Below are 10,809 nucleotides of genomic sequence, written 5' to 3'. Positions count from 1 at the left end.
GGAGGGGAGAATTGCTCTTGTGCTCCAATCCTGCTTGACAGCTTCCCAAAGGCATCTGCTTGGCCACTAGACTAGAAAGGGTCATTTGCCTGGTCCAGCAAGCTCTTCTCAAGAACGTCATGTGGAATTATCTGCTTCAGTGTCCACACTTGGGTAGGAGGTGATTTTATGTTGATCTCCCCCACTATCAACCCGCATCAAATTATTCATGGACTGGGGAAACCCCAATTAATTGGGAGGAAAGTTCAGGTTGTCACTTGGATGAGGGTGACATCATGGGGACAATGCAAAAGCCCTGAACCCATGAAGTGCATTGAATCCCCTTGGACCTGCAAGCAGCTCCTTCCCTGCCACCAGCTCTGGTTGGTCAGTCGCTGTGGCTCCCTGGGCAAGCAGATGGCCAGCTGTTCTGGAAGGAAAAGCAGATTTGCTGTATGATGAAATATGCTGTGTCTCATTCCTGGCCGCCTTAAAACAACCCAAAATTCAGAGTGGGACAGACTGCAGGAGACAGAAAAGACGCTGCAGCAGTGTGAAAGAGAAGCAGGGACACCCCAAAGCAGCGAGCTGGGGCTGGGGCTTGTGGGTTCCAGGGAGGTGCCTGGTGGGCCTTTGGGGGGGGGTGCTGCATGCTGGGCCCACCTTGCTGTGAGCCAGTAGGAACCTTCTCATGGATCCGGACGTGCCAGGAGAGTCCTGCACTTTGGAGGCTCTGGGGGTGGCTGCGTGTGCCTGCATCTGCCTTGGCTTTCCTTCAAGGGCCTCCCACACACCTCCAGTGGTGACCTTTGGGCACAGAAGGTTGCAGTTGTTATCTTGAAGACCAGCAGAAGGCGATTGGCTAGCAATCCAGCCCCACCTTCATCTGAGCAGTTTTGCATATTTTGGACTGTAATAAACAGCTTCCCTTCGTCCTGCAATCTGGTGAAGTGCAGTTTTTGGTCATGGAGACTTGGGGGGCCCCTGGCATATTTCTCCTGCTATGTGCTGCTTGCCTCTTCTTCCTCTCAGTCCGGAGGAAGGCGCCTGGCCGCCAGAGGCTCCCTCCAGGCCCCCAGCCCCTGCCCTGGGTGGGGAACATCCTGCAGCTGGACACCACGGACTTCCCCGGATCTTTGGAGAAGGTAAGCCAGCATGCAGTACGGGCCGGTGGGGGCTGGCAGGCTAGCCTGGCATGGAGCCCCACGGCAAGATGGGGCCTGTGCCAGCCCAGGCCTTCCCAGCAAGAGGCCTGAGTAGTTCACCCTCTTGGTCTTCACAGTCAGGAGGCCCCAGATGTTTGCAGACTGAGATGCACTTTGCAATGTGAGGGTTCCCAGGAGGGCTGCTTTGGAGCAAGGGGGGGGGGACCGCATCCTGCAGCGTGCCTCTGCCACCCTGTCTCAAGGAGACACACGTGGTGGTGAGGCTGCCCTTCTCAGCTGCCCAGAGGCACCACCCAGGAGCTCCTCCTCACAGCAGCACCAAATGGCTGCAGAAGCCGCCAGCAAAGGAGACTCTGCCCAGGTAGGTGCGCCGAAGGCCCCTGGCTCAAAATAAGCAGCCCTCTTCTTTTTTTGATATATTTTTATTTGATTTTAAAATACATATAAACATACAACAACAAAAAATTCAAGATCCAACTATCAAGATTGCTCTGAATTTCCTGACTTCCCCACATCCCTCCCATGGGTCCTAATGATAATATTTACAACTGCATATCAATACTTATCCAAATTTTTATCCTTCCAAATTATCCATACTTTCCATTACTTTACAAATGTGTTTAAAATCCTCCTAATGTTTTAACCTGCTTACAATGGTCTCGTAAATAAATTATGAACTTTCCCCATTCTTTTGTGAAGTTCTTGTCTCCTTGATTTCTGAACTTCCCAGTTAGTTTTGCCATTTCAGCATAGTCCATCAGCTTGTTTTGCCACAATAAGCGGCCCTCTTCTACTGCTCCCAGGGGCGAGGAGCCCAGAAGGGCACGTCCCTCGGCGGTGGAGGCTGGGCCGGGGCTCTTGGGGTGCCGCCGGAGGGCCCCCGCCCCCCGAGAGGTCAGCCTGGACTTGCGCCAAGGAAGCCTGCCCCCCCTCCCTTCTCTTCTCACAGCTCAGCCAGAGGTACGGCCCCATCTTCACCATCCACCTGGGCTCTCAACGGGTCGTGGTGCTCTATGGGCACGAAGTGGCGCAGGAGGCCTTGCTCGCCCAGGGAGACTCCTTCGGGGCCAGAGGAAGCAACCCCATTCTGGCTAAAACAGCCGGTGGAACAGGTTGGTTTCTGGAAGAGCTGCGCGCCCGCACACGCACAGCCCCCAGCCCCTGAGGCAGAGCCCACAGGGGCTTTGCCAAAAGTATTTATGGGCTGCTTTCTAAGGTGTGGCTGATGCAAGGCAGTGAGCGCAACACAGGAATGCCCCCCCTCCCCACGCCACCCATTAGGTCTCTGCCGGGCATTTGACAGACTAAGGGGGAGAGTGTTGGTTAAGGTCCAGAGGCCAGGAACTGAGGAAAAGTAAGTAAGTGTTGGGGGAGCTCCTTGTTCCAAGCAGTTCTCTGTTTTGGGTGACCCTCCCCATCCCCACTCCTGCTCTCTTTCCCCGCAGAAATACAGATCCAAGTCTGTGGCATCAGAAAGGCAGGTTGTTTTCCCCTATGCAATGAGGCCGAATCCTGTACATGCCCCATTCGCCTTCTCTCTAATTGCCCTATTGAGCTTCCTTGGCTCCTGTGGTGTGTGAGAGACAGACAGACAAATTCCACCCTCTGCTGCTCAGCTTACGGCAGAGGGACAGCGCAGCCCTGCCGGGGGGGGGGGAGCGCATCCTGGCCCCACAAGGCCCCTTTGCCCCTCATGCATTGCCTTCCTCTCTGCGTGTCCTCAGGAATTGGCTTCAGCAACGGGGAGACGTGGAGGCAGCTGCGGCAGTTTGCTGTTGCCACCTTGGGCAGCTTGGGGGAAAGGAGCTTTGAGGAGAGGATCCAGGAGGAGGCGAGTTTCCTGGTGGAGAGACTCAGAAACACAAATGGTGAGGAGGCCCCTTTTCCACACAGGGCTACGGGCTCCTCAGGCAGACTTCTTTTATTCCAAGTAGCAAATGGCTGGTGGCTCATAGAATCATAGAACTGGGAAGTTGGGAGGGACCCGACCCCCTTCAAGATGCCAGACTGCTCTAACTTTTTGGCTCCACAGGATAGATCCTGATCTGGCCTTGTGGGCAGAAGAACCTAAGGGCTTGCTGGATCAGGCCAAGGGGCGCCCATCTAGGCCAGCCTCCTGTGCTCAGAGGGGCCAAGCAGATACCCATCAGAGGCAGTTTTAGGGTAGCGTGAGACACCCTGCAGGGGGCACCAAAACAAGGCTGTAGAACAGAGTGGGGGGCGGGGGGCTGGATTGTAGTGTTGCATAGTCGTGAAAGCCCAAAGTCCGCCACTGCCCCATGGGAAACCCCCAAGCAGGATCTGAGAGCAAAAACAGTCCCTCTTGTGGGTTTGAGAATCATTGCTAACTCTGGCTGTGGAAGCAGAGCAGAGTCAACATGGCCAGGAGCCATCCTTAGTCCTCCCTTGGGTCTGGAGATGGGCCCTGACCCTTCCTGGCCGTGGAGGGGAGCCTGACCGGATGCAGCCGGGATCTCCCCACGGCCTCGAAATGATGCCTCTGTTTGTGCCCTGGCAGGAAGGCCCTTCGACCCATCTCGCTTCCTCAGCCAGGCAACTGCCAACATCCTCTGCTCAGTTTCCTTTGGCAGTCGCTTTGACTATGAAGACGAGGAGTTCCTGGGATTCATCCGCCTGGTTCAAGAAAATGCCCTTCTCCAGTCCAGCCCAAAGACAAAGGTGAGCACACAGGCAGCAGGGGGGGGGGGGCGAGGGGCTTCTGTTCCAGCCATTCAGCCACTGGGGGGGGGGCGCGATGCTCTGTATAGGATGTGCAGGGAGGGCAGAAGATGGCCACGGTTCCTTTCTTCCTGTGGGGCAAGAAGTGACCCATCACGCAATCTATGCCTGAGGTAGCATGGGGGCCCTTCTGTGATGGTGCCCCCCCCCCCGCCAGCACTTCCTGACTCTGGTCTGGGTCTGCTCCTGCCGCTCCCATCTCCCTCTGCCAAGAGGCACAGAGAGAAGACACGCTCCCCTTCAGACTGCACCCAGGGCATCCCCACTGCCGACTGGGGAAGCCACAATCCATATCTATCCTGTATCTACCCTATGAAATGCTGCATTTTGATGTCTTTCTCCCCTAAATCAGCTTTGATCAGAATTGAGAAAAAATAGGTAATGTGCACACAGCCACACAGTTGGGGTCCTTTGTGGAAAACTCCCTAAAATGCCTGCACCGTCTCACCGAAAAGGCAGCCCCTGCTCCCATCAGCCGGGCCCTTCCAGTTCCCCTTGCCCACCAGGTGAGGGGAGCAGATGGGGCTGGCTAGGGCGGGTCCCCAGCAGTGGGTGTGGGGCTGGAGAGGTCAGCTTTCCCCCTTCACAGAGACGGGTCCCAAGTTTGTGAACCAAGGGCTGAAGAGGGGGGAGCAGCTCCGACCCGCTTGCTCCCCTTAAGCCGCTCAGACGCTGACCAAGGAGTGGGTCAGAGTGCCTGCCCCCCCCCTGCCAACTCACCCCTGGGCTGCAGCGTGCAAGGTAGCCTGCAAGAACAGAGAGCTGAGCTATGAACATCCAGAGGAGGAGGAAGAGATTGTGGGGGGGGGTGGGGGTGGGGGGGGCAGAGCAGCACCATCTCCTGTGTAAAGGCTATGGACTACCCTGGAGGGGGAGGGGGGAGGTTGGCTGGCTGGTTTCCAGTTTAAGATTTTGGAAAAGGCTGCCTGATGTGAGCAGTTACTGGGCTACTCAGGTCAACCTGGACATAGGGCAGGCAGACTGGAAATGCCATTTGAATGGTAAGAAATGCTCCTCTCTATGGCCAGGCAACTATAGAATCCCAGAACTGTAGGTTGGAAGGGACCCAAAGGGCATCTACTCCAACCCCCTGCAAGGCAGGAATCACAGGGTGAGTTTTACCTCCTGCTCTTCACAGCTGTACAATATTTTCCCGACAATCCTGGAATACTTCCCTGGATCTCACAAGAAGATATTTAAAAATACAGAGGAGTTAAAGCGTTTCATCTCAAGGCGGGTGAAAAGACACCAGGAGACAACGAAGCCCGGCCCGCCTCAGGACTTCATTGATGCCTTTCTCGTCAAGATGGAGCAGGTGGGGGCGTGTCACCTGCCTCCTTGGCTGTCCTGCCTGCAGTGATCCCTGGGCCACCCTGCTCAGAAGCTGAGCGCTGTCTCACTGGGTCTCACTATGGCGGCCATCCGAGGGCAGGTGCCATGTGGTGCCTGTGGTGCTGTGCCACCCCTGGCTGTGTGCTCAGCAGAGCCTCTCTGCCACGTTTCCAGGCTGGAGGTGGCAGGGAAACGTGTCTGTATGAAAGGGGGCAGCAGGGCACATTTTTTTGCTCTGGAAGCCCACATCTAGGGTCAAAGCACCCCCTGTTCCCACCTTATGCTGGGCCATGGCAGCAGGGGCAGAGGGAGGGGGCACAAAAGGCTTTGTTCTGCTTCTCATTGCACCCCCTTCCCCCCAGCTTTACGCAGGAGGGAGTGGGGGTGGGTTGGGTAGTGGGTGGGTGTGCTGAGGAGAGGGATCCTGGAAGGTGGCAGGTTGGGGAAGTCCTCTCCCCTCACACAGGATGAGAGGAAGAGTTTTCCAGGACTGGGACTTATCTCTGCATTGCAAACATGAGACAGGCCCAGCCCCCGATCCTTGGGAGGTGTTTGTGGTGGAATTCTGTAATGGCAGAATTACTTTGGGCAAATAATGTGCTTTGTGCATCTGTCGTCTCTTCCAACCTCCCTACAGGAGAAGCAGAACAGTGGGTCAGTGTTTGATCTTCAAGGTTTGGTGAGGAGCATCTTAGACCTTTTCATTGGAGGAGCAGAATCCACCAGCCTCACCCTGAGTTACGCCCTCCTGACTCTCATGAAGCACCCAGAGGTCAAAGGTAGGCCGCACCCTGACAGAAGTGGGGGGCTTCTAGTTGGGAGACTGAGGAGCTTGGAAAAGAAGGGGGCAGAGAAGAGGGGCAGGAACAAAAAACAAAGCAAAAAAATAATAATCAAATCACACTCACAAAAATCTCACTCTTACTACATCTCATCTATTTTTACCTTAGAGAAAGTTCATCAAGAAATTGATACTGTGATTGGCTCATCACGAAGTCCTTGCATGGCGGATCTGGGAAAGATGCCCTACACAGATGCTGTGATCCATGAGATCCATCGAACCCTGGTGCTTGTGCCACTGAATCTGCCACATGAAACCACAAAGGACACTCTCTTCAGGCAATACTTCATCCCCAAGGTCAGTTTCTGGCCTCTCAGGTGGCCTCTAAAATGGCCACAAAGAAACCTGTGTGCAGTTTCCTTTCATCCACAGCAGACACTGTGGAGCCTTCTGGGTATTGGTTATAGTGGAGGAGCAGATTTGAAATCTGGGCAGGACACACTCAAGGGCTTTCCAAACACACAGCACCAGAAATGTGCAGCCGGCACTTTGCACGTGAATCAAGGCCACCCTGCCAAGTAGTCCCCTCCATGCAGCTGCAACCAGGGCAAGCCTGAGACTCCTGAGGTGCACAGGAGCACCCAGAACGGAGGCCAGGGCTGGGGTGGGAGTACGGTAAGTCATTTCTCCATCAGTCACCTGGTCCCCAGAGGAGGTTACTGAGGGCTGCCCCACCTGAGCCAGGCAGGGGGTGACCCCAGACCTCAAGGGCCTTGTCTGCGATTGCACCTGCAGGGCAGAACTCTCTGCTTCCTTCTCTTTTGGAGAAGAACCTCTTGAGCCCAGGAGGGTCTCCTCTCTTTGTCCCCCCACCAGGGCACCACAGTCTTCCCTGCTCTGAAGCCTTCGCTGCACGACAGCAGAGAATTCCCCAACCCACTGCAGTTTGATCCTGGGCATTTCCTGGATGATAACGGAGGCCTGAAGGAGAGCAAATTCTTCATCCCACTTTCCGTAGGTAAATAGATGAATCCTCATTTTACAGCTGAAAGGAATCTTGCAGCCAAACAGGTTCTCCTAATTCCAATGCGTGGCTGGAGTCTCTGGCTGCTTGGAGGTGGGAGGGTCACAGACAGCCATAGATTTTGTGCCCACAGCGTGGAAGAGCTGCTCCACCCCCCCCCCCGGCAATTTAGCATCTCATTTGGTCCCCCTTCCTGCCATCCCAGCCGGTGTGGCTTTGCCGTTCCAAGGATGCAGCCAGGAAGGCACTTCCAGGGCTCACCTCCCTTTCTGCTTGCAGGCCAGCGGGCCTGTATTGGCAAGAAGCTGGTGGACGTGACCATCTTTGTGGCCTTGACATCCATCCTGCAACACTTTGACCTGGTCCCTCTTGTGGCTCCTGAGGACCTCGATGCCTCGCCAGCACCAGCATTCCTGACAATGGCCCCCAAAGCCTACCGGCTCCGCGTTGCCCCTCGCTGAAGGGTGGGAAGGTGGCCACCCACACGGCTGCCACAGCCATGGCTCAGTGGCATGTTCTGTTTTTATTGTAACCTGCCTCTTGGAAGGGTTCTCGAAAGCCGGGAGGGGGGTGAATTGTTGGAGATTGGTAAATATATTACAACAAAGGGCAAAGAGAAAAACGGGTGGTGGGTGGAAAGGATGAAGGAAATTTAAGGTTTATAACTCATGGCACAAAAAGCTGTTCTATGCACAGGTTTTACATTTGCCAAGACTGAGCTGAGACGTTGACGCTGCAATGTGGGGAAACTGCAGGAAGGCAACAAAAGCTCTGCTGGGCCACTGAGAGAAGAGGCGGGTGTGGGGCTGGGTGTTCCCCTTTGGCCTGGGCTGGCTGCAGGCGGCTGCTCTTCCAGGGAGCAGCTGGTGGCAGGTCACTTTGGGCTGAGCAAGTTAAAGCAACTAACAAATTCAATAAACCGTAGTAATTGTGTACCCCTTGGTTCTTCCACGTGTATGTTCCACCCTCCCCCAGAGACACCTGCCTGGCCGCCCCACATCACCTCTTTCCCCCCACTGGCCCCAGGGCCCCATCTGGTTGCAGCTGAGGCTGGGGCAGAGGGAGCCAGGCATGGGGGAAGGAGAGGAGCATCAGCCAACCCCACCCCTCAACCTCCTGCACAGAGGGGGGCAGTCTGCGGAAATGTCCATGAAGTAGCCACCAGCTCCCAGGGGCAGCCCCCTGCACCCACGGGGGGAAGGAGGAGGGATAGCTCCCCCCCTTCTGCTGATTCTTGGGGGTCTCAGCCCAGTTGTTACCGGAAAAATCTGAGGGCTCCCTTGGATAAAAGTAAAGACACCAACCAGAGTAACTTGGAGCAAATCAGCAGCCTGTAGGCCTGGTCTTTATTGAAGACTGTCGCGACAGGACTCCCACCACCCACAAGGTGAAGCAAAATGGAAGCCCCGAACAAAAGAAGACCCTAACTTTTATTAGCTTCTAATCCCCTAAGTTACACCCCTAGAAATACATCATAACTACATCATGACTACATTAAAAACAGGAGGGGTCAGGGGAGGGGTTGCACAGGTAACTTGAGTATCATGACACCTGGCCGGTGCCCCTTCTCCCCCTCCCCACGAGTCATTTTCAGAAGACAAAAGGGTAGGCGCAGTTTCCTGCCCCCTGAGGGGGAATCCGATCACTGTTCTTTTGTCATAGTCCATGTTGAATCCACTCGTGCGTGCATGCAGCCCGTTGTGTTCTTGATAGTCTTGTGTCTGAGCCCATCAAGATGACTATCAAGGTTGCCATGCCAACTGGGTAGGGGTGCAGAGTACGTGTCTTCTCGTTTAAGGGATTATGGCTGACCAGTGCCAAGCCACCCCCCTTTGATAGTCCTTGTTGTATAAAGTGAAATAAAAGTGGTCCGGTGTAAATCCAACGTCCGGCTGATTTTTAATGAATTTATAACGAAAGGTGTCAAAAGGAGTTCAAAAACAGGTTCACTTCCGGAAGAACTTGCTACATTTTGATTGGATTGTTTTGTTGTTTTAGTCGTTTAGTCATGTCCGACTCTTCGTGACCCCATGGACCAGAGCACGCCAGGCACTTCTGTCTTCCACTGCCTCCCCCAGTTTGGTCAAACTCATGCTGGTAGCTTCAAAAACACTGTCCCACCATCTCGTCCTCTGTCGTCCCCTTCTCCTTGTGCCCTCCATCTTTCCCAACATCAGGGTCTTTTCCAGGGAGTCTTCTCTTCTCATGAGGTGGCCAAAGTGTTGGAGCCTCAGCTTCACGATCTGTCCTTCCAGTGAGCACTTAGGGCTGATTTCCTTCAGAATGGAGAGGTTTGATCTTCTTGCAGTCCATGGGACTCTCAAGAGTCTCCTCCAGCACCAAAAGCATCAATTCTTTGGCGATCAGCCTTCTTTATGGTCCAGCTCTCACTTCCATACATCACTACTGGGAAAACCATAGCTTTAACTATACGGACCTTTGTTGGCAAGGGGATGTCTCTGCTTTTTAAGATGCTGTCTAGGTTTGCCATTGCCTTTCTCCCAAGGAGCAGGCGTCTTTTAATTTCGTGGCTGCTGTCACCATCTGCAGTGATCATGGAGCCCAAGAAAGTAAAATCTCTCACTGCCTCCATTTCTTCCCCTTCTATTTGCCAGGAGGTGATGGGCCCAGTGGCCATGATCTTCGTTTTTTTGATGTTGAGCTTCAGACCATATTTTGCGCTCTCCTCTCTCACCCTCATTAAAAGGTTCTTTAATTCCTCCTCACTTTCTGCCATCAAGCTTGTGTCATCTGCATATCTGAGGTTGTTGATATTTCTTCCGGCAATCTTAATTCCGGCTTGGGATTCATCCAGCCCAGCCTTTCGCATGATGAATTCTGCATATAAGTTAAATAAGCAGGGAGACAATATCCAGCCTTGCCGTTCTCCTTTTCCAATTTTGAACCAATCAGTTGTTCCATATCCAGTTCTAACTGTAGCTTCTTGTCCCACATAGAGATTTCTCAGGAGACAGATGAGGTGATCAGGCACTCCCATTTCTTTAAGAACTTGCCATAGTTTGCTGTGGTCGACACAGTCAAAGGCTTTTGTATAGTCAATGAAGCAGAAATAGATGTCTTTCTGGAACTCTCTAGCTTTCTCCATAATCCAGCGCATGTTTGCAGTTTGGTCTCTGGTTCCTCTGCCCCTTTGAAATTCAGCTTGCACTTCTGGGAGTTCTCGGTCCACATACTGCTTGAGCCTTCCTTGTAGAATTTTAAGCATAACCTTGCTAGCGTGTGAAATGAGTGCAGTTGTGCGGTAGTTGGAGCATTATTTGGCACTGCCTTTCTTTGGGATTGGGATGTAGACTGATCTTCTCCATTCCTCTGGCCACTGCTGAGTTTTCCAAATTTGCTGGCATATTGAGTGTAGCACCTTAACAGCATCATCTTTTAAAATTTTAAATAGTTCAGCTGGAATACCATCACTTCCACTGGCCTTGTTATTAGCAGTGCTTTCTAAGGCCCATTTGACTTCACTCTCCAGGATGTCTGGCTCAAGGTCAGCAACCACACTACCTGGGGTGTACGAGACATCCATATCTTTCTGGTATAATTCCTCTGTGTATTCTTGCCACCTCTTCTTGATGTCTTCTGCTTCTGTTAGGTCCTTACCACTTTTGTCCTTTATTATGGTAATCTTTGTACGAAATGTTCCTTTCATATATCCAATTTTCTTGAACAGATCTCTGGTTCTTCCCATTCTGTTGTTTTCCTCTATTTCTTTGCATTGCTCGTTTAAGAAGGCCTTCTTGTCTCTCCTTGCTATTTTTTGGAAATCTGCA

General features: G+C 53.2%; 1 protein-coding gene across 1 annotated transcript; it reads left to right on the top strand.

Moving 5' to 3' along the window:
• LOC309536175 (cytochrome P450 2H1-like) lies at nt 1–7,956 on the top strand. Its single transcript, XM_082230129.1, has 9 exons — nt 1–1,124; nt 2,095–2,257; nt 2,870–3,013; nt 3,664–3,824; nt 5,023–5,199; nt 5,854–5,995; nt 6,167–6,354; nt 6,874–7,015; nt 7,301–7,956. Exons 1-9 carry the CDS (start codon nt 945–947, stop codon nt 7,480–7,482), a joined length of 1,479 nt encoding a protein of 492 aa, XP_082086255.1. The 5' UTR covers nt 1–944; the 3' UTR covers nt 7,483–7,956.
• Nucleotides 7,957–10,809: the final 2,853 nt, after the last annotated feature.

This window comes from Podarcis vaucheri, assembly GCF_965113315.1.
Source record: "Podarcis vaucheri genome assembly, chromosome: 1".
In the NCBI taxonomy this organism is placed as follows: Eukaryota; Metazoa; Chordata; class Lepidosauria; order Squamata; family Lacertidae; genus Podarcis; species Podarcis vaucheri.
Note: the sequence above shows the minus strand (reverse complement) of the source record. Positions and strands in the feature narration are given on the sequence as shown.